This window comes from Micrasema longulum, unplaced genomic scaffold, assembly GCF_059751315.1.
Source record: "Micrasema longulum isolate JH-2025_06_02 unplaced genomic scaffold, ASM5975131v1 h1tg000080l, whole genome shotgun sequence".
NCBI lineage: Eukaryota > Metazoa > Arthropoda > Insecta > Trichoptera > Brachycentridae > Micrasema > Micrasema longulum.
The window spans coordinates 283,371-304,550 of NW_028277286.1; the positions used below are offsets into that span (position 1 = coordinate 283,371).

Below are 21,180 nucleotides of genomic sequence, written 5' to 3' on the forward strand. Positions count from 1 at the left end.
GGTAAACTTCACCAACAAGCCACAAAAAGTGGCTTGGTGAGGTTTTTGTGTTTATTAGATGTATTCCTTGTTTATGTATCTTAATTTTTATCCGTGTGTTCTTTTTCTTTAAATAAATTTAAACCAAAAAAATGAGTATTTTGATATATTATGAAGGTAGAAGCGTAAAATATAAAAAGATCGTATGTATGTATATACTGTTAAAAATATATTTAATTGTAAAACTTTTTTAACAAAAAAAAAATATTTTAAAATGCCCATAACATTTGGAAATTACTTCTGATATGTGTAAAGAAATGTAGATTTTATTATCTGGAATTTGCTATGCTACCATGGGACCACAGTTAGACAATTATTACAGTTTAATTCGTATTAAATTTTAATTGTTAACTTTTAATTTATTCAGGTGGACTTTTGATCAACACGTTGATTTCAAGCTATTGGAAGCTGAAAAAATGGCTGGAATGTTAAGTTTTAAAAAATCAGGTTCAACAGTATTTTACATACATGGATTTATAGAAACAGCCCTACAAGAGAGTGTCAACACTGTCATAACTGCATATCTTCAAACGCATCCTACCACTAATATTGTCCTGGTAGATTGGTCAAATATGGCGTTTGGCGGATACTACACGAATGCTGCTCCTAACACAAAAAAAGTATGAACAATTTTAACTAACTGTTAAGACACGTTCACTAAATTCACTTTACACTCTTTATTATAGTGATGAAACGGATAGTGGTTTGGCCGGATACCAAATATTCGGCGAGCCCTTAAGCCGGATATCCTTTTTTAAAGTTTTTCTAAGATTATGTGTCTAATTTTTAATTATATCTTCCATTATAGATCAACCATGTTCAGGTAAATGCCGGTAACCCACAAAAATAATATTTTACAGAATGGTAAAAAAAAGTAAAGACACCGCGGTACTCAAATTTCTCCCACAGTTAAAAAAAAACTTTCAATGAGCATAAAATAAAAAAGACCTCAAATATTTTCATGGTATGTTTACTGATCACTTATCGATCGATGTGTTATATATAAATATGGTTTATAAGGTTTTTTAATCAAATCATTATAATGGTTTTGGGTATTTTCACCCCTTGAGCTTTATTTTTTCAGACAAAAATATTTTTAATTAAAAAATGCTTTTTGATAAATATTTTATATTCGCGGTTTTAATTTTTTAAAAGTGCAAACTGAACACCAATGGACATTATTATGCAAAAAAGTCAATTTTTTGATAACAAGAGTTACTTTTATCCAAACACGGTCAATATCAATAAATCAATTTAGTTGCAGCGATTTCATGAAATGTTCAGTCAAATAATATTATGTTTTCGCCAGATATTGAACTACTATCCAGTATCCGGCCGGATAGTAAAACTAGGTCGCATAGGCCGGATAGGCTAGATACCGGATATCCGTTTCATCTCTGGTATATTTATTTAGATACGAAAATAAATAAAAAGCACTTTGGATGACAAATTAAAATGATTTTTTTTTTCTAAAAGTACGGGAATTGAAAAACACACGTATTAAAGTATTTTTTACTAAATCAGTAAAGTGAGATAGTTTGCAGTTAGTAAAAATAGCAGATACAGGATATAAACTTCCTAATGAACTTAGACACTAACCATTTATCTCATAACAAACGAGCCGAGGCACAGCATAAGCTTTGTTAATTAACAGACCTCCGTATACCAATTTTAAAGCTTTGCAGTCTCTGAAGAGCTATGTATCCTTATTTAAAAATATGCCTTTGAATTTGATTGCTATTGAATTAAATTGATTTATTTATTTCTTTACATACATATTTGTACATTGGCGGGATTCTTGCCAAGTGGCATCTTATTCAAACTAACGAAAAAATAAATTGTCTACAAAAATAGAACAAGCAATATGTGTACATTTATAAATTAATTGATAGATTAGTGTGGAATGGAAAAAAGGAATAAAGAGTTAGCGAAAGGGGATATTTTAGTAATACTTATTTTTCCTCAAACTGCATACTATTCTACAATAATGTACCTCAATAATGAAATTCAGGCTCAGCCAACAAAGAATTTTAAAGATATTGTCAAGTGCAGTCAAGTTTGGAAAGAGCTACTTTAGCGTCAAAAAATATCAGCAGAAAAAAACAGCTTGGCAATAGATTCGTGTTTATTGATTTTAATTTGTTGATTGTTATTGTGTTGTTGATTCAAATCAAGTAAATTGTTGAGTTTAATTTACTAATTGTTGAATTGTGTTTTATATTCGATAACGCCTATAAGTGATTCAACTAATCTTTTGTAAATAATATACTAAACTAAATGAAACTAAGGACGAGAAAGGAAATATTTCTTCAGGTAAGATTTGAATAAAGATACTATAGAAACATCTTTGATAAAGGATGGGAGATGATTCCACAGTCGAGCCGCTTGGACACTATATAAATTAGAAAAGGAATGACACATTGACTTTCTGAAGACCATAGTTACAAAAATAAAAAAAATTAATGAAAGAATGGACTCAGACCCGTGAAAATAACTATTATACAAAATGTTTAAACTAGGAAAAAAGCTTTGTATGCATAAGCAAAGCAATAAATAACGGGAACAAGAGGAAAAAAAAATTAGAGAAGGATGATTTACATTTATCTTACCAAAGTTTATGCTTTGTTTTCTAAAGCTTTTCTTTTTTTAAACTTTTTTTTATTTATGTACAAAGAACGATATAATTTTTACATTAAAAAAGAACAAACAGGATACATTTTTATAAGTTAACGGCGTTAAATATATCTTATTATTAAATATTCTCAAAACTGATTACAAAATTTTGCTTTATGCAAAATACATATTTTAATGATAAAATGTTTTTTTTTTTCAAAAATCCAATCATTCTTAAGAAATATCTAGGAAGATAAAGTAGGTACTCTACACTTATCTCCATGACCCAATTTTTGCAAATGTTCTAAAGTTGTGACGGGTACTTTTCGTGCCTGGTTAATATTGAATTTATCTTATTCAGGTAGCAGTTGTATTAGCTCAACAAATAAAAAAATTGGTTGACATCGGACTTAATCTCCCTGGAATTCATTTGGTTGGTCATTCGCTGGGAGGCCAAGTAGCAGGCTTCACTGGAAAGAATCTTCAACAGACCCACAACATCAAGCTAAAGAGGTATGATTTTAAAATGTAATATTATATTCCTATAATATATTATAATACTTAGCATTGGCAGAAAACAAATAACGACGTTGTGTAAAGAGGATGGTAGTGAGAGCAAAAATAGATCTGAAACACTTAATATACCAAAAGAGTTCTACGAAAAACTTTATACCCCACAAATACCTGAGAGTGAGAACCAAAATAAGATTGGAATTAAAAATATCGATTAAGTGATGCAAACCAATCATGTAACATCTTAGTAAATGGAGAAATAATTGAAAAGATTGATAGTTATATATACTTGGGACATGAAATAAAGCTCGGCAAAGATAATCAAGAGGTAGAAATAGAAAGAAGGCGAGGTTTAGCATGGGCCGCCTTTGGTAAGCTCTCATTTATCCTAAAATCTCCGAAGTATTCACATTATTTAAAGAAGAAACTTTTTGATGCTTGTGTTCTCCCTGTACTGACATATGGCTGTGAAACTTTTGTGTTCAAGAAAAAAAAATTACACAAATTATCAGTGACACAGAGAGCCATGGAAAGGAGAATGCTGGGTATTTCGTTGAGAGACGGAAAAACCAATACATGGATTAGAGCCAGAACAAAGATCACCGATGTGGTCCAAAGGGCTGCCAACTATAGTCATATAGCCAGAATCACAGACTCTAGATGAATTTTAGATAGAATTTTTAATGCTTTACTATACGATTCAATTAATTTAGGATTACAGGACTAGACCCAGCGTTCCCCGGCTTCTATCCTAGCCTGTTCAGTGGTCACTTATCAGCATCTGATGCTGAATTTGTTGACGTCATTCACACAGACGCAGGGCAATATGGGGCTTCAGTGAATACTGGAACATTAGATTTTTGGCCCAATGGAGGAAACGCAATACAACCAGGATGTCCCCTACTTTCAGTTCCAGTTACCCCGGACAGTAAGTATTTTAGATTTCAATCTATTTTTGATTATTACTAAAAGTGATATGCCAACTGGTATCGAAATAGAACTTTTTCTTTGTCAGGGCGTACAAATAATCATTGATTGCTCGGTAATTAATAAAATGTTTATTTATGTCATCGTTTTTTAAAAATTCCCAACATTTATTCGTTGATTTTATTTCGCTTGTAGGCTTTTGCAGTCATTGGAGGTCTTGGCGATATTGGGCAGAATCTCTTAAAACTCCTAGTTCATTTCAAGCAGTAGCTGCGAATTCTTACCTTCAATTTAAACTGCAGAAAAATATTGTAAAACCGATTATCTATATGGGCATCGATGCTGACGTAACGTAAGTAACTTTATATTAGTATAGTAAACATTCTTATATAAAATACAAGATCATAATTATTAATCATCTCAAAAAATCAAGACATCAAAGCGCAGAAGTTGTGTTAAATTTAACTGCAAAAATAAAGCGATTGATACTGTTTTTTCATCCGTCTCAGAAACATACGTATTAAAACATTTAAGTTTGTAAGTGAAAATTCTTGATGGAAGTTCATTGTAATTTATTATATAAATAAAACACGAGTGATACTTTAATCCACAAATTTGGAATATCCAGTGACCGGTTTCATCGCTTTCGCGACATCTCGCGACATTTCGGACCAGTTTCGAAGATGTCGCGAAAAGGTTGAAACCGGTCACTGGATATTCCAAATTTGTGGATTAAAGTATCACTCGTGTTTTATTTATATAATAAAATACGTATTAAAGTCCCGAAAAAAAAAACATTTAAACCATTCTCTGGTTCATTTTTTAAATAAATTTTTCTTTATTTTTTTTTCAATAAATGAAAATTGAAAATCACAGTAATTTTCAATGTTTTTTTTTTCAGTCAGTTTTTTCGTAATCGATTTTTTACGGGTGAATTGTGGCCAATTACAAATGAAATATTTCAATATCATGAAATTAAAAAAGTGCATTGGCTTAAGATGCTATTTTTTGTGCCCTTTTAAATTATGCCATGTCCTACATTTACTATTTTTATTTTAGTGCAACTGGAAAGTATTACTTAGAAACAAATAGTGCATCTCCATTTGGAAAAGGACCCCAAGGAATAAAATAATGAAGCAAAACATAAATATTAATAACGTAGGTATAAAAAACCTACCAATAATATTTTATTTTTTCATTTGTGATTTAATAAATTTCACTATGGTTGTAGAAAATGTTTTATTTTTAGTATATTTACCTACGTATTATTTATCATAGAGGGTTTTTGTTTTTTTACGTAATACTTTTCATTCATTCTTTTCATTCATTGTATTATGAACTAGACACAGCCTGTGTCGAGGCATTAATTTATATTATTGATTTATGCTTTTAGTTATATTATTTTATAAATATATGCACACACTTATAAACAAAAGTTGATGTTTTTATTAAATTAACACAAATATGAAAAACTTCCACAGAACTTAACTTTCGTAGACCAACTAGGCAGAGGAGGCCAACTTAATCGGACCAGAGATTTACTTTTCACTGTCCATGCGAATTAGCACGATCAATCAATTATTAATCAGAGTTATATTATAAACTTAACTGTAGATTTAATTAAAAAATAATTTTTATAACGCTTGCAGTATAATTAGAAAAATGAAATAAAATACGCATTTTTTATAATTCGTTTACTGCATAAAAACACAAGACATAATTGAAAATATTGGTGTGTGAGTAGCTTATATATAATGGTTCTAATTGCAAACCCGGCAAAATCCAAAATCTGAAAAAAAAAATTAATTGAAACCTTTTTCAGAATTCAATTTTTAACAATAACTATAATATTGTCAGTCAAAAATACGGCTTTATTTGTAAGAACTTGACTTTTAAATTATCGGGTTTGTTGCCTCTACTTGAGTATTGTAAAGTTGGAATGTATAAAATTAAATTTATTATTTCACTACAGTTTCATCACTACTTACGTATAAAATATTTACTCATCATCATCATCATCAGCCGTCTCTTGTCCAATGTTGAACATAGGCCTCCCCCTTTAGTATCATCATGGGGGGTTATTTTGGACGGCCACAATTAAGTAGCTCCATACCACGCTGTCCAGACAGGTTGGTATGGGAGATTTTTCGGATCTCCATAATATATTTACTGATTTTAATTTAAAAAATGAAGTTTTAAAAATAGTTGAAGTTAAGTATTGTATCAGTTTTTTGTGAATTATTCAAAATAAAGAAAGATGGATTTTGCCGGGTTTGCAAATAGTACCCTCATATGTAAGTAATATTTGTCGGCCTCATGGTGTAATGGTCATTCTGTTTGCCTATCATATAAGAGGTCCTGGGTTTGATTCCCGACATGGTTGATAAATTGGATTTTGGTCCCATGGCTATTGTTGCGGACTCACGGATCAGAGGTCTGAGGTTCGAACCCCACTCTACCCCAACTTGATTTTCATTTTCTGATAGCAAGTTATTTATAATTCGTTGAAAATGGTCACCAAAATATAAAAACTAAATTTTAAAAACGCTTGTATTTTTTATTTTTTTTTAAATGATTTAAAAGGGTGTTTTCAAACTAGAATATTTCATAATCCCTGGACTGGTACCCGAAGCGTAAGACTGATCATTTTATCTTCATGTAACATAAATTATCAAGATACGCTGCGATTGGTGTACCAATATGGTGCCCTATGCACCATTAGGTGCGGAAAGGGAATGATGATGGTGATGATGTGAGTATGTTTTGCTAGGGTGGCTAAGTCAGGTTTTTAGTTAGATATTGCCAACCTTAAAGAATCCAACGTATGAGCGTCTGTCATGCGAGAACATTGCTTACTTTTTGTTTGTTTTAAGTATGAAAATACCGATTCACATAAATATGCGGAACCAAAATATAAGTGCCATTGTTCGGCACGTTTTTAAAAATAAAAATATTTTTCGTTGGAAACTAATGTCCAGAAATCTCAATCACAAATGACTATCGACGAGCTAATTAGCGGCGTGATAACAATTTTTCACCGTGGTTGTGTATCGTATATGCGGTCACAATGAAACATCCGTGAAAGTTATCGATCGGGATGTTTATATTCGTTTAATATTGTCATACTTCAACTTGATGCTTGGCAACACCTAATATTAAATGTCGAAATTCAAAATATTTACGTTTTGCAAAGCAAAATCAATCACATGTTTAAATTTTACCCTTGTAAATATGGAGAATATTCATAAACTGTATGTAAAATAATTTAGTTTTATTTTTTTGTTCACAATTTATCATGCTATTTATTTGATTTGGATCAAATTGAGAAAGCTATTAAACGAAACAATTGTTGAAGGCGTTCGGCGTTTTGCAACGCGACCGCGATAACTTCAGCGTGTTCATAATTGTTCGTTGTGATCGCTCAAATACTTAGCACGTTTTTTAGCACGTCGATAGTCATTTGTGATTGAGCCCCAGAGCCTGATTTTGCTTTTAGAAGTATATTGCAGACCAGAGTAAAGATTTCAGTTTCCAGCGAAATACGGTCCGTTTAAAACGTATCTGCATTTTTTGGAACATTTCGTAGCGTCCTTAATATAATTATTGAACAGGAAAACTGACAAATTCGACCAACCACTAAATTCTTAGCCTTGTCGCGATCGACAAGTCTAACAACCACGATCGACCTGTCGATCGGGATCGACCAGTTGACTACCGCTAAACTAGGCGAATTGGCTGACGAACGGTATGTCACATGCAAAAAATTAAACCGTTTATTCAAGTATATCTCATCTCTAAAAAATAATATGAAAAGAATTGTTTAAGCATAATTTACTTATACAGTAACAGTAACGCAACTTTATTTTTTAAATGCGCAAATTAGTAACAAATTGTAATGCCATTGTACGTCGCTCCGCAAGCACCAAGTTGTTTATTGCTTCAGCTTACTAAATGTTCACCTTTGCTGGACGTCGCGCGTCGCTTGTTTGGGGTATTCAGTCATCCCATGTCTCTGGTGGTAAATTCAAATGTCGGCACGATGCACAAAGGACTCTTCCTTTGTGCAGAAGCCGAAATAAGACAAAACTACATCGCGCGCTTCCAAGTCGGTAATGTAGGCATCGCGCCGACCGATTGATTGACTTAATGCGTGAATACGTAACAAGCCTTCAGACCTGTGCGTCAATATTACAAAGAGCCTTACTTATAAACCTGGTATTAAGTTACGCCTAGGTATAACGTTAGAACAAGGATAAGAATACCATCCTTATTACAGTGATAGAATTAGGTGCTATTCCCAACTTTATTCTACCACTATGCCTAGGCGTAACTTTAGACCAGGTTTATAAGTCAAGCCCTATGGGTTTTACTATGTTATTGGTAATAACATTAGACCAAAACCACATATGGGAACATATGAACTTAGGAAAACATTGAAGAACGGCAGCCGGTACCAAGAATGAGAACATTATAATATGGTAAATGATCCCATTTATCTCTTAGACCTTTTATAGTCTGCCAAAAAATGTTCTAGACATATAACAACAGGAAGTAAAATCATGCAATTTACCTTGAAACTATGGTCACCCTATAACCTAAGCTGTCTACATTTCCATAATTGCGATTAGTAATAATGTATTTCAATTCAAAATAAATTATTATTTTTTATTAATATCCCTACAAAGATTATTATTTGTTGCATATTATGTAAAAAACTATTCCAAGTCTACTGTTTGTGTAAAAAATACAATAAATAAATCTACCCTAACTAAAACTGTGGAACGTATAACTGGGCATGAATTTTTCCAGTGAGGAATGAATTGTTTATTTAATTGTATAGTGTGTTCTGGTAAAATATTTTTTAAAAGTCAATAATAAACGTTAAATTAAAAATATCATCATTTCTTCATCCGCACCCAATTTTACATATGAAATTGGATAGGTATTGACTTGGAAAGACGCACAGGAGGGAATATCTAAAAGAAACGTATGATTTCAATTTCTTTTTTTTTCAATTTCAATTTCTTATATTTCTTATTTTATTTTTTACGTTTATATACATTACAAAAATATTTCAAGGCATACGTAATACGATTTTTTTTTACTTATATTTAAATATACAAAGATGGTTAAAAAAAAACACCAAGCACTTTAAAAAAAGGATGCTATCCTCTATGAACTTTTTTTTACTAATATGAAAGATGTCGATATCCGAAGAGATACGGTTGAGTAAAGCCATTGCTCTTTCTACTGGCATTTCCATCGGCAGGTTGGTTCTGCAAGCAGGAAGATAAAACAGCTTAAGCTGCTTATGTCTAAGGTAGTCATTAGGAACATACTCTCCGTTACACCTATGTTAGTCGTTATACCACGGATTTATCTGAAAAAATACATAAGCAAGTATGCATTTCTCCTTTTCTTCAAACTATTGTAGCCAAGCATTCCCAGTATGAAGTCGAACGGGTACAACCACGGATAGTATCCGCACTCCCTTAAGTAAAGATACCTCAGAAATTTCTTCTGAACCATCTCAAGCATAACAGAGTACTTCAATACGCGGGGCGCCCAGATCAGAGATCCACATTCAAGTCTGCTTTGCATCAATGAGTTATAAAGAAGCCTAAAAACACGAGTTTTCAAGAACACTTTAGCTGTTTGGAGAACAAATCCTAACATTTTGCGCTCACTGTCACATACCCTGCTTATGTGAGTAAAATATTTCAGTTTAGCATCAAACATAACTTCTAGGTCTTTGACAGTAGCAGTTCGCTTAAGAGAACACACTCCCATACAGTAACGCATAAAAATAGTTTTTTATGCCCTTGTATATGACAAAACATAGCATTTAGAAAAATTAAAATTTAGTTGGTTCAGAGTTTCCCAATCAAATATACTATTCATATCAGACTGGAGAACGTGGCAATCATCCAAGGTGGAAATCTTCAGAAACAATTTTAGATTATCAGCAAACAACAAAACTCGTAAATGCAATACCACGCAAGTAATGCCATTTATAAAAATGGAGAATAAAAGCGGACCTAAATTGGAGCCTTGTGGGACTCCTGAAAATGTATGAAAGGGTTTAGAAATAAAAAGTCTGTGAGTGACAAATCGACTCTTGTTTTTAAAATAATTTGCAAAAAATATTTGTAGTTTATTACTAAAACGAATTTTATTTACTAAAACCAATTATATTTATTAGATGTGTATTTATAGATACTAGATCATAAACTTTGCTTCTAATGGTATATAATTTTGTTCCGTATAATTAGACGTTACTTAAAAGAGTAATACATGGGAATTATTTTAATAAAATATATATTCAATTTTAAAATATAAATGGATTCTCGAACACTGCTTGACAATACAATTTTAATTTTGAAAGATAAGTAAATGCTCATTTACTCGCTTAAACATGGTGAAAAGAATTAAGAAATTTAGATGTTTAAACTTCTGTTTATATGTAACACAGTTTGTAAATCAATCACTCAAATTAACGAAGGGTCATAATTCCTGGCTGCCATTTTTCGTTCTCATAGAAGTAATCCATCTCATTAGAAATACCTTCCAATATTTATGAATATAATTATATTTAAAATATTGATTTGTTTGGAATATGATCGGCGCATATTTCTCGGAAGATCATGAGAAAAAATTCGCACGAATCCCACATTTTCCCTGTAGATTAAAAAGTTATCTTCTTTTAAACTTACTCCCGTATCAGTTTCTAGGATAAACATATTATATTGATGATTATTACATTATTTGTTATTTAAATCATTTTGTTTATATTAACATATTACAACAGAGATAAAGAACATTTAAGAAAAGGTAATATGGAAATCTAGGCATCTACAGGGCTTATGACCTGTCAATGGCTGGTTTAAGTGGACACTTTACACACTGTGTAACATTCACCATTCTGCCCATATTTGAACATCTATATTCCTTCAATCTTTCATCTGTTGACGTTTGTAAAGTAAAAGAGCTGAAATCTTTATTTATGCGGGTGAGATTCATCTAATTGAATTATTTCACCTACATACTAGGCAACGCCTGAAAATGTTATTTTTTAAATTTCTTTACTTCTTCGTGGACCAAGTGGATTTATCAACAATATTTTGAGTTTGTCCGAATTTTTGTAGACATGTTTGTTTAATTACGGTAACACTATTTTTTTACGATTTCCAAGAGACCAACATGAAAAATGTATGGAAAAAATTACATTAAAAAAAAAAATATTCCTGACTAAATGAATTTTCCAGTAAACAAGGTAAACCGCAAGAAAAATTGACCTTGTATTCGTAAAAGCTGGCATAATTGGGATAGTTTAAATAGAAATAAGTTTTTTTTTATTAAAAGAGTATATTGTATACATGAAAATATTCAACAGAATTTTTTTAAATACCAAGATTATAAAAACAATATAACGCTTTGCACTTACAGCCAATCTATTAAACAAAATGGAGTTTTGACTTTTGAAAATATACTCACTTTATCTTAATTATGCTGTTTATATAAATTGTTGAATAATAAAGAAGACTCTTTAAACTTTCTCTCCAAAATTAATTTGAATGTCCCCTTTCGCGTGAAAAGAAATAAAAATTTATTCCATCTGCCAGTCTGTAGCACAAACTATTCATAACACTCTTTCCTCTATCGTTCTTGCTCGAACAATATATATTTTTTTTTTTCATTTTTTGATATATTAAACATGCCCCTTAATTTATTTAAAAATAAGTAAAGATTCATTTTATCCGGCTGTGATACGCTCCCACTTGCTTTTAATGATGCTCACGCTTACACACACCTAAACACTTACTCCCCCACACAAACACACCTATACAATTACTCTTATACAAACACACCCATTTGTTGTACCATAACTTAATAAGTATTATCTTTATTTTAGAAACTTCGCTGGGCTATATTTCAACCTCATCTTTATTATGTGATTTAATCATTGTTGACAGTATGTTTCTGTAAAATAAATAAAATAAAAATACATTTTTTTTAAACAAGTTCAATTACGGGTTACCGATGAAAATACTTTTTAATTTCATATAAAATATACACATTTTCGTCCATAAATATCAATTTTACTTTATGCCTTCTCGATATGTACCGACGAAGATAACGTTTGTAATCGCGGTCCTGGACAATATCTCTTTATAAAACTCCATTGCTAATAATAGTTTTGATACAAAGTATCGATCAAACTTCTCGGGAAGGTAGTTTAACTTGTTTGTTTTTTTCATCAACGAGCGCGTTCGTTTAAATTATTACAATTTAACTATTTCATTCAGATTCGGCCATATGGCTCCATGCTTTGTAGGACATTGGGGGTATAGACAAAGGTAAGAGAACGAATACTTTTATACTGCAGAATAAATCAGCTGAGAGCAAGGAACAGGTCCTGAGAAGGACACGAACTGGAGACTGATGGCTGACAGGACTCGGGGGCAGGAGACAGGAGACACCCGGCGGCAGCCGACAAAGGCGTTCGGCTATCTCCGCCAGGAATCGTCAAGCTCTATCGAAGCTCGGATCGCGTAAACTTTATTATGATGCCTATCTTCGCACGATCATAAAGTCTGCATTATTTTATTTTAGTTTTTCATCAACTACTGGTGATGGTGTGTAGAGTACCGCATTCAACAAAAGCCGTGTACGTAATATTATCATCGCCGCGACGTTCACTTACCCTAAAAACGACAGTTTTGATTTAAATATGCCTTTCGAAGCGTAAAATTATGTTCTTTAAGAGGAAAATGTCACCAGAGAAAAACGTTGCGAATACAAGAAAAAAGTCATTCATGTGTGACTTTATATTATTACCTACTAGCATTTACCAACGGTTTCAGTCACGTGGTTTAATAATTTATAAGTTGTGTCATTTATCAATAAGATTTTTGTTTTTTAAAAATAATTTTCCCGATGAAATTATGTATTTTATCGGGATAAGTAGCTTGTCCTTCCAACTATCGCTATGAAAGAAATACGAAGATCTGTTTATCTATTATGGCATAGTATCGTTATTCTGTCCACAAATCCAAAATCCTACTACAAAACCAAAATAAAAACCGAGCCAAACTAACCATAGATAAAGCAAATCATTTGTGGAAATTTCGAGAATTAATTTCAAAACGATTTTTTTACCCTTTTTACTCATTTCCAAATAATGTTACTCATTTTTTATTTTTATATCATTTTTTAATAGCATGTCTTTTAAAATATGGGATGAAAAATAAGCATTCAATTTTACTTCTCACCTCCCCGGCTATTCTTATGCAAAATATCATGTTAATCGGTCGCTCCGTTGAGACGTGAAGAAAACACAAACAAACACATTTTCGCATTTACAATATTAGTTTGGAATTATATACCTATTTTAGCATAAAAAAACATATTTCCTTAAATAAAAAATATTTTTTTACCACAACATTATAATAACTACTTCTAATATTTCCTTCCTTTCAATAACTCTTATAGCCTCTAATATATATAACTCAAATGTTTTTCCCAACGCTGGCTGATGCAGCAAACTTCCGTCGTCATCACCAAAGTACTTTAGAAACGACCCAAATTTTGACCGGACACAGAACTATGAGAAGTTACCTATATAGGTTTAAATTAAGGAATGATGACTACTGTCTATGCGATGATATTTCTTCACAGAGTATCGAACATCTGTTATTTCAGTGCCCATTTTTCAGTTTACAACGCCATAATCTTGAAGCAAAATGCAGGAAAGATGAAATATTCTTAATAGATATTCACATTGTCGATAAAAGTAGTTATCACGCGCCATTGTTCTTGGACTTTGCAACAATGCAGATTAGACTCATAAAGGTAATAAACCAAAATCAGTGATCAAACATCCTATTTTCAAGATAAACAATTACGATTTTTTCAGAGTACCTTTGCCTTGTACATGATACGTAAGGCTACTAAATATAGGGGTCCAAATACATATTTTTTAATTTTTTTAAAACTATGAGGTATGGTTAAGGGAATAATCATTATAAGTTTTAATAATTTGTTCCCTCACAATATTAAGAATACTCACAATACCAAAATTACATCATGTTTATGTTAAATGATTGTTATTAACGAATCTTTTACGTTTTGCCGTTTGCAGTTGCCATTTTATTTCTGGACCCATACGTCAATATATTTTAGGGATAAGTTTATTCCTTCGCATTCGCTACGCAATTAGTATGCAGCCCTTGAGGGAACGTACACAAAATTGTCGCTCTTTGTCAAAGGGGGAGGGAAGTAAGATAGGGGAGAATATTTCCCTTAATCCTGTTGCATATTCTAAGTAGGCGTCCAGTGAAGCGTCTCCCTGCATACATTATCCTATGCAACGGTGATGAGATGAATAACTAATGATTTCATTCCCCAAATGCAACCAGATTTTAGAAAAACAAAATTTACGAATTACTAGAAAGTATTTTGATAAATCATGAACATGGGACGTGAAAAGTTCTCAATTTCCTAAATGTTTTTCTAAATTTTACTGAGCTGTTGAAAAAAACATTATTAAATTATAGAACATTGAGAAAATAAAATAACTTGGCAGTTAATTGTTATTTTTATAAGAGATTCCACGCATCTCATGTGATTATTTTTTTAATTGAAAAATGAAAAAAAATAGTTTGTTTTAATTAATATCTCGAGGGTAGCAACTGTTTTAAAATGAACTAATTTCATTGTTGTTTTTTTTTAATTAAAATATACATACATTCGTGTAAAATTGTTAAAAAATAGTTCTATTGGTGTTTGTTTCAGAAGCGTCATTAGACACTCGATACAAAATACAGTAGAACTCCATTCATCCGAACTACTTAGAAAATGCGATGGCCGAAAAATATTTTTACATCTATTTTTTAATATGGCGTTTTTCCAAAATCTTCTATTTGTCGTTATTTTGAAATTTCACCTTATAATACCGTTATTGTGCCCACATAGAAAGGCATATATCGTACAGACGAAAAACCTAAAAAAACAGTATTAAACAGTAGTTAACAGTATTTAAACGTAAATAGTATATATAGCAAGGAAAATCATTGAATTTTGTGAAATAAGCATTGTTTTTTTTTTTAATACAGTTCGCTTAATTGAGCTTTGCTTAAAATTATTTGTTGAATAACTCGTAAAGCAGTATTGCGTATACCCTTTCATGTGGACATAATTCCATCGTTGTTCAATAGATTATTATTTATTTATTTAATTGTTTTCTTTCAAAAGGGTATTTTTAATACTTTAAATTAAACATTCTAAATCTAAACTTCACTAAGCCAATATAACATTTCAGTTCTGAGATGCAAATCCAATTTCTTGACAATTCTTTGTAGTGTGTTTACTTTAACAATCTTTCACAGCTTGGTAATAAAACCTGAAGTGTGGAAACTCGGTGACAATAGTAGACAGCCGTTATGTTTACCTACTTTCAAAAATGAAATCTCACACAGCATTTATGTCTTGCAAATGATATTCTCATTACCAATACAAAATGGCGCCGAAAACACGCAATTCTAATAGTCCGTCCATTATGACCGCATTATTTAAAAAACGGCAGATAAATAACCAAACGGTCACGTTAATGGCCTTTCTAACGGACAATGTATTTATGTTAAGTTTGCATGTGTGGCTGCCGTTTTCTTTTTTATACGGCCATTTTAATACCAAATCAGCCGAAAAACCGCAATAAAATACCGGCCGAGGCGACAGATGGCGTTCTGACTAAAACGGATTACTTTCAAACGTTATCTATTGGCAATTAATATTTAGATAAAATAGATCAGATCGAATTAATTATTTGAACTGGGTCATCGACATATTAATACATTGACGCGCTTTATAGATTAAAATATTTTTTTAAAGTAGTGACATGAAAACGTATCCACAGTAACTGCGTTTGTTTATTTTCACCAGGGCTACATTCAACGGGAATGCATTTGCTACCAAAAATTGGAGGGTATTTATATTTAGTGAACAAAAAAGTTTGTATTTTAACGTCAACTATCAAAACGATATTTTGGAGGATCACAATCAGATTCTTTCTTTCGTTATTAAATAAAATTTAAGGTAAATTCGTTAAATGACCAATTTATTTCGATTCATTGGATTTCGGGGAACAAAAAAGTAATACTCCTATCAACTCACATTTATCGTATAATGAAAACGTATTCCTTTCAGTGCAGCCCTGTTAGTAAAGAGTGCTTCGTGATTGGCCCGCTAGGCATAGATTGGCGTTTACAAAAAAATATATTTACGTTTAAATATTTACTGTCTTAAGCTTTGTTCATCACTCGTGAATGAAAAGTTACAGAATTCTTTTAAGAATGTTTGTCCGAAAAGTTTTTGCACGCTCTTATGACACAGGCAGGCATTTTAGTTTCGATTCTCAACGTCACGCCTTTCCGGTGGTCTAAAAACGACTAAATACTCGTCGGGCATGACTGAGCGTTTGGATATGAGTTAAGTGTCATAATTTTTAACGGGTTAAGAGCATTTATATATGCAAAAATGTTAATAAACTGGGCGTTATATTTTACCAAACAATTTTCAATTGGATGCAGTTGATCGACATAAAATTTTCAACTCAAATGATCAGACCCGTAATATTGAAGTATTGAAGTAAAAAATAAATATAGTTAACTATACTTTTGTAAAGAGGAAATAAAAAACCCTGAAAAAATTCAAATTTAATCAATGATAAAAACCGCAAGTAAAATTGTATGTTTCGATTTTTTTTCATTAGTGTACACGAATCACACAAACACATTAGTGTACACAAATGCCTTTTATAAACATGAATATAAATACCTACATTAAACAAAACAGTGTTCTATTAAAAAAGTATGAAATATTTTTACATTTTACACAACTGTTTTATACATTGTACTTTATTATAACTATGCGATTTACTATAAAGAATGTGAATTTAATATAATAGAAATATTTACTTAACAAAAATACTTTTTTTTCAACTCGGTTAGAATAACCGATACTTAATCAGCTTTATAATAAATAAAAGGTAAAATAAATAAAATAAACCTGAGAAAACAAATACTTTTTGGGTATACAGAAAATATGTTAATTTGAATACAAATAAAGTTTTTTTGTACCCGCGACAGGACAGAAAGCCCAGCTCAATTGCAATGGTGAAGCAGAGAATAACCAGGCTTGAGGAAAATCACATTGTATTTTGTGTTCTCACCAGGAGCCACAAAGAGTCAGAAAAGATTTTATTCTCTAAAAGAAATATCAGAAATACCAAGAAATATGGCTGGCACAATATGCAAAATAAAACATTTACTCTGAAGGAGGAGGTACTGAAATGTTCGCAAAAAAAAAACAGTGACTACTTTTTTATAGTATGTAGCATTTTGACAAACATGAAAATGTGGATTCATAACGAAAAGACAAAATAAGTCAAATTATTTGATTTATAGTAAAATAAATAAAACAACTTTGTTTTTATACGCTAACTTTTGATTTTTTTTTTTCCACCGACCGGTTTCAAAGCAAACAAGCGTCTATATTTAAGTAACTAATGAATTAATGCATATTTATATTTATCATGTTTACTAAATATTGCACGTGGACCCAAAAAATTAAGTCTTATTTCCTTACAAGGGTGGTAATTTGAAATCAATATTTTCGAAGCTTGACAGGAGAGGACTAAAAGAAATATTGAATAACCACAAAGTTAGTGCTTCAAATATAAACTTTAAATTTGATTTTTGTATAAAATAGCAGTTAAATATCGGACATTGCTGAATATAGAGCGAAAATGTGGATGATTCTTGTTGGCATATAATGGCGTCAAATCACAGCATCATAAAGGCTAATTAAACGGACCATTTCTGGAAATAATTTTGCTGCCACTCTTGTCACTAAATATTACAATAAATATTACAAAATAACAATAATGTATCCCTTACTCTATGAGGCCAAGAGCCCTGTGTTGAGTTGGGATACAACAAAATAGAAAGTGAAAGCATTTGGACATAAAGTTAATTTTCACAATTTCACAAAAAAGTTCCATTATGAATTTAATTATAATTACACAGCACAAACATAAAAAAAAAAACTTTAATTATTTTGACAAAAGACGTTGTATTGAAAGTTCTTTAACGTCAAAAATAACATTTTTATTTTTATTTATTTGCAATTTTCAATCTCCCGTAAGGGCTTTAAAAACATATTGTATGTCAGGTCATGTTGTGTCTCGCCTGGTGAGTGTGGTCATCGTGCGCTTCTTAATGTTCGTTTTAAATTTGTCTCTAGTACCTATAACTTTTCAAGTAGTCAGGTAAGTAATTGTAGAGCTTAAATTCATTTTACAGAATTTTTGACTGTCTTTGCTCTATATATGGTAGTGTTATATAAAAGTCAAAGTATCGAACTGAATTTGGTGATTACACATTCAGATTTTTTTTTATATTTAATCTACGTACTCGTATAGTATTTTTTAATTTCTTTGTTTCGATCTTTTCTTTCCATATTTAGTATCTCACGTATGGGGCGTTTGTTTTATTTAATTACATACCTTACGTTGGTAAATCCGTCGTGAAATATTTACGGGGTTGATGCATGCAGTCGTTTAGTGTTTGCGTTTAATAAATTTAACAGCCGGGTTCAGGGAAGGAAACGATCTTAAGTGTCTCCTCTCCGAGAGCGGTCGCAATATCTCTCCTACATTAAACCCTCCACGCTTTATATGACTCATATTATTTTGATATAATGGCCGTAATGTATGTAGATATAATGTGTAGGTAATGGCCGGCACCAACACGCGCGCGGCCACACACACAGCTGTGGCCAGACATAAATATGTATAGACCGGTATTGATCGTTCCCCCTCCCCTCGGTAGTAGTGTGGGTGATGTCGTGTGTATGGACGTATCTCCTAGGTAGGTGTGTATTATGGATGCAGCGCCGCTGTGCAATATTGTGCATACTGTTCGATTTCCTTTATGTGATGATTCAAATTCTTATTAATCGGTTGTCGGATGTGTTGCATTCGTTTAAGAACGAATGGATGATGAAAGAATGGTAAAACAGATATATATGGCGAGAATGAGTGGTAACGACGACCAAAAAAGACGTGGCATGATCAGATAAACCAAAATCTGAAGTCTGGTCATGTCAAAAACAGTCACAAACAAAGGGCATGTATGAATGTGGAAGAAGCGAGAAATGTATATCATCCTATCTGCATAAATGACGTGATAGTAGTAGTAGTATTTGTTTTAATGTTAGTCTAGTTTTTATTGCCGTTTTGGCAATTTTTCTTTAAATTATTATTGATGCCATAAACGTATTTACTAAATTTGTTTTATTCACAATTTTGATTTTTCTTTTAATTTAACATTTATTTTAAAAACTTACTTCAAAAAGATTATACAGGGTGTTCTGTAAACCCTGTCGCATCCGAAGCCACGATGATCAGTATAGGCAAGAAGACATATTAGCATATTTAAAAAAAATATTTGGAACAAAGAATTTTTTTATAAATAAAATATTTGAAAAAAAAATGGTTGCTTACTTCTGCAGGGGAGAAGCGAGGGAAGCGTGGCCGCGCGGTCCATGGTGTATCAGTCTCCCCCCTCCCCCTCCTCTTTTCTCCCCTGCAGAAGTAAGCAACCATTTGCTTTTTTTAATATTCTATTTTATAAAAATTATTCGTTCTAAAAATTTATTTTAATTTGCCAATATGTCTTCTTGCTCATACTGATCATCGTGGTTTCGGATGTGATAGGGTTTAATGAACACCCTGTATAGTTATGTTGAAAGTAATGCTGATATTAATATCTTTAACAATTCATTAAATAATTATAGGAGAACTGTAACGCAATGTATTAAATCAAATAGTCCCGTATGTGAGTTAGGTAAAATAAATACTTTTAGTGTAATTTAGCGTCATAACTTTCATAATATTAATAGTATTTAATTGAGCTAGTCAATTTTAAGAAAAAAATATATATGTTTAAACTTTTTTTTTACTTATTTGCGCATGCTGTGTTCACATATAATTGATGAACAATATCCAAACATAACAAAGTGAAATTATTATTGCAATAGCGTATGTATTGTTTATTGTTTGTGAACCATAATAAATAAAATAAGGCGTAAGTATAGCCAGTGAGCTCGCCAATACATGACAGATGACAGTAAACATAACCATAGAAAAACACAACAGTTCAACTTAGAAATACAACGTGAATGCAGCAATGCTTGAAATACATGTCAATAATATTCTATTAATAAATAATATTATTTGGTCATACGGAACTTTACAGCACACATTAGTTAAATTACTACTAGCATTTTATCGGCTGGGAGGTGGAAAAGCCAAAAAAAGTACTAAGAAGAACTATTAGCTACCCAGGGGCGACTTTGTGACGTATGAAATTATTTTAAAAGAAATTCATGGCGTAGCCGAAATATTGTTATAAAAACGAGGATGTTTTTGTTAAGTGACGTTAGCAGGCGCTACCCAGGGGCGAGTTTGTGACGTGGAAATTATTTAACAAGAAATTCATGGCGTAGCCGAGATACAAATTTGCGTGGTGTTTCGAAATTTAACAGTGTTGGTAGCTGCCTAGTTACAATTTTTTTTTGTATATATGTAATTTCCCTATTTTAAAATGAAAATAAAACTATCGGTATTTTTTATTTTTAATCGCTACCCGTTTTTTACATTTGTGTTATTTTTGCTTTTTTATTAATATTGTTATTATAAAGCATATTATGATTTATTCTAATTTACTGTACTGTTTTTATTACAATAAATAAAAATGCGTATTTCTCGATGTATTTTTTCCGTAATAGACAATCTATTAAAATAATACCCATCAAATTTCAATTGTCTGTTGCTTTGATTTCCAATCTTCTTTTTTTTCGATGGTTAAAAGTCTAGGAAATTAAAGACAATAATTTTTTTACTGTCATGTATTGGCGAGCTCACACGCTATACATAGCCTTAAAATAAAATAAAATACGGGTTTGTGTTTAGGAATATTTTTTTAATTAAAGGCGTATATATTTTATTATTTAGCCTCAGTTAATACT

General features: G+C 31.4%; 1 protein-coding gene across 1 annotated transcript; it reads left to right on the top strand.

Moving 5' to 3' along the window:
* Nucleotides 1-332: 332 nt before the first annotated feature.
* Nucleotides 333-5,327, top strand: LOC148284891 (lipase member I-like). Its single transcript, XM_088233289.1, has 6 exons — nt 333-343; nt 407-659; nt 3,014-3,165; nt 3,879-4,093; nt 4,288-4,444; nt 5,152-5,327. The coding sequence occupies exons 1-6, from the start codon at nt 333-335 to the stop codon at nt 5,222-5,224; spliced, it is 861 nt and encodes a 286-aa protein (XP_088089415.1). The 3' UTR covers nt 5,225-5,327.
* The last annotated feature ends 15,853 nt before the right edge of the window (nt 5,328-21,180 follow it).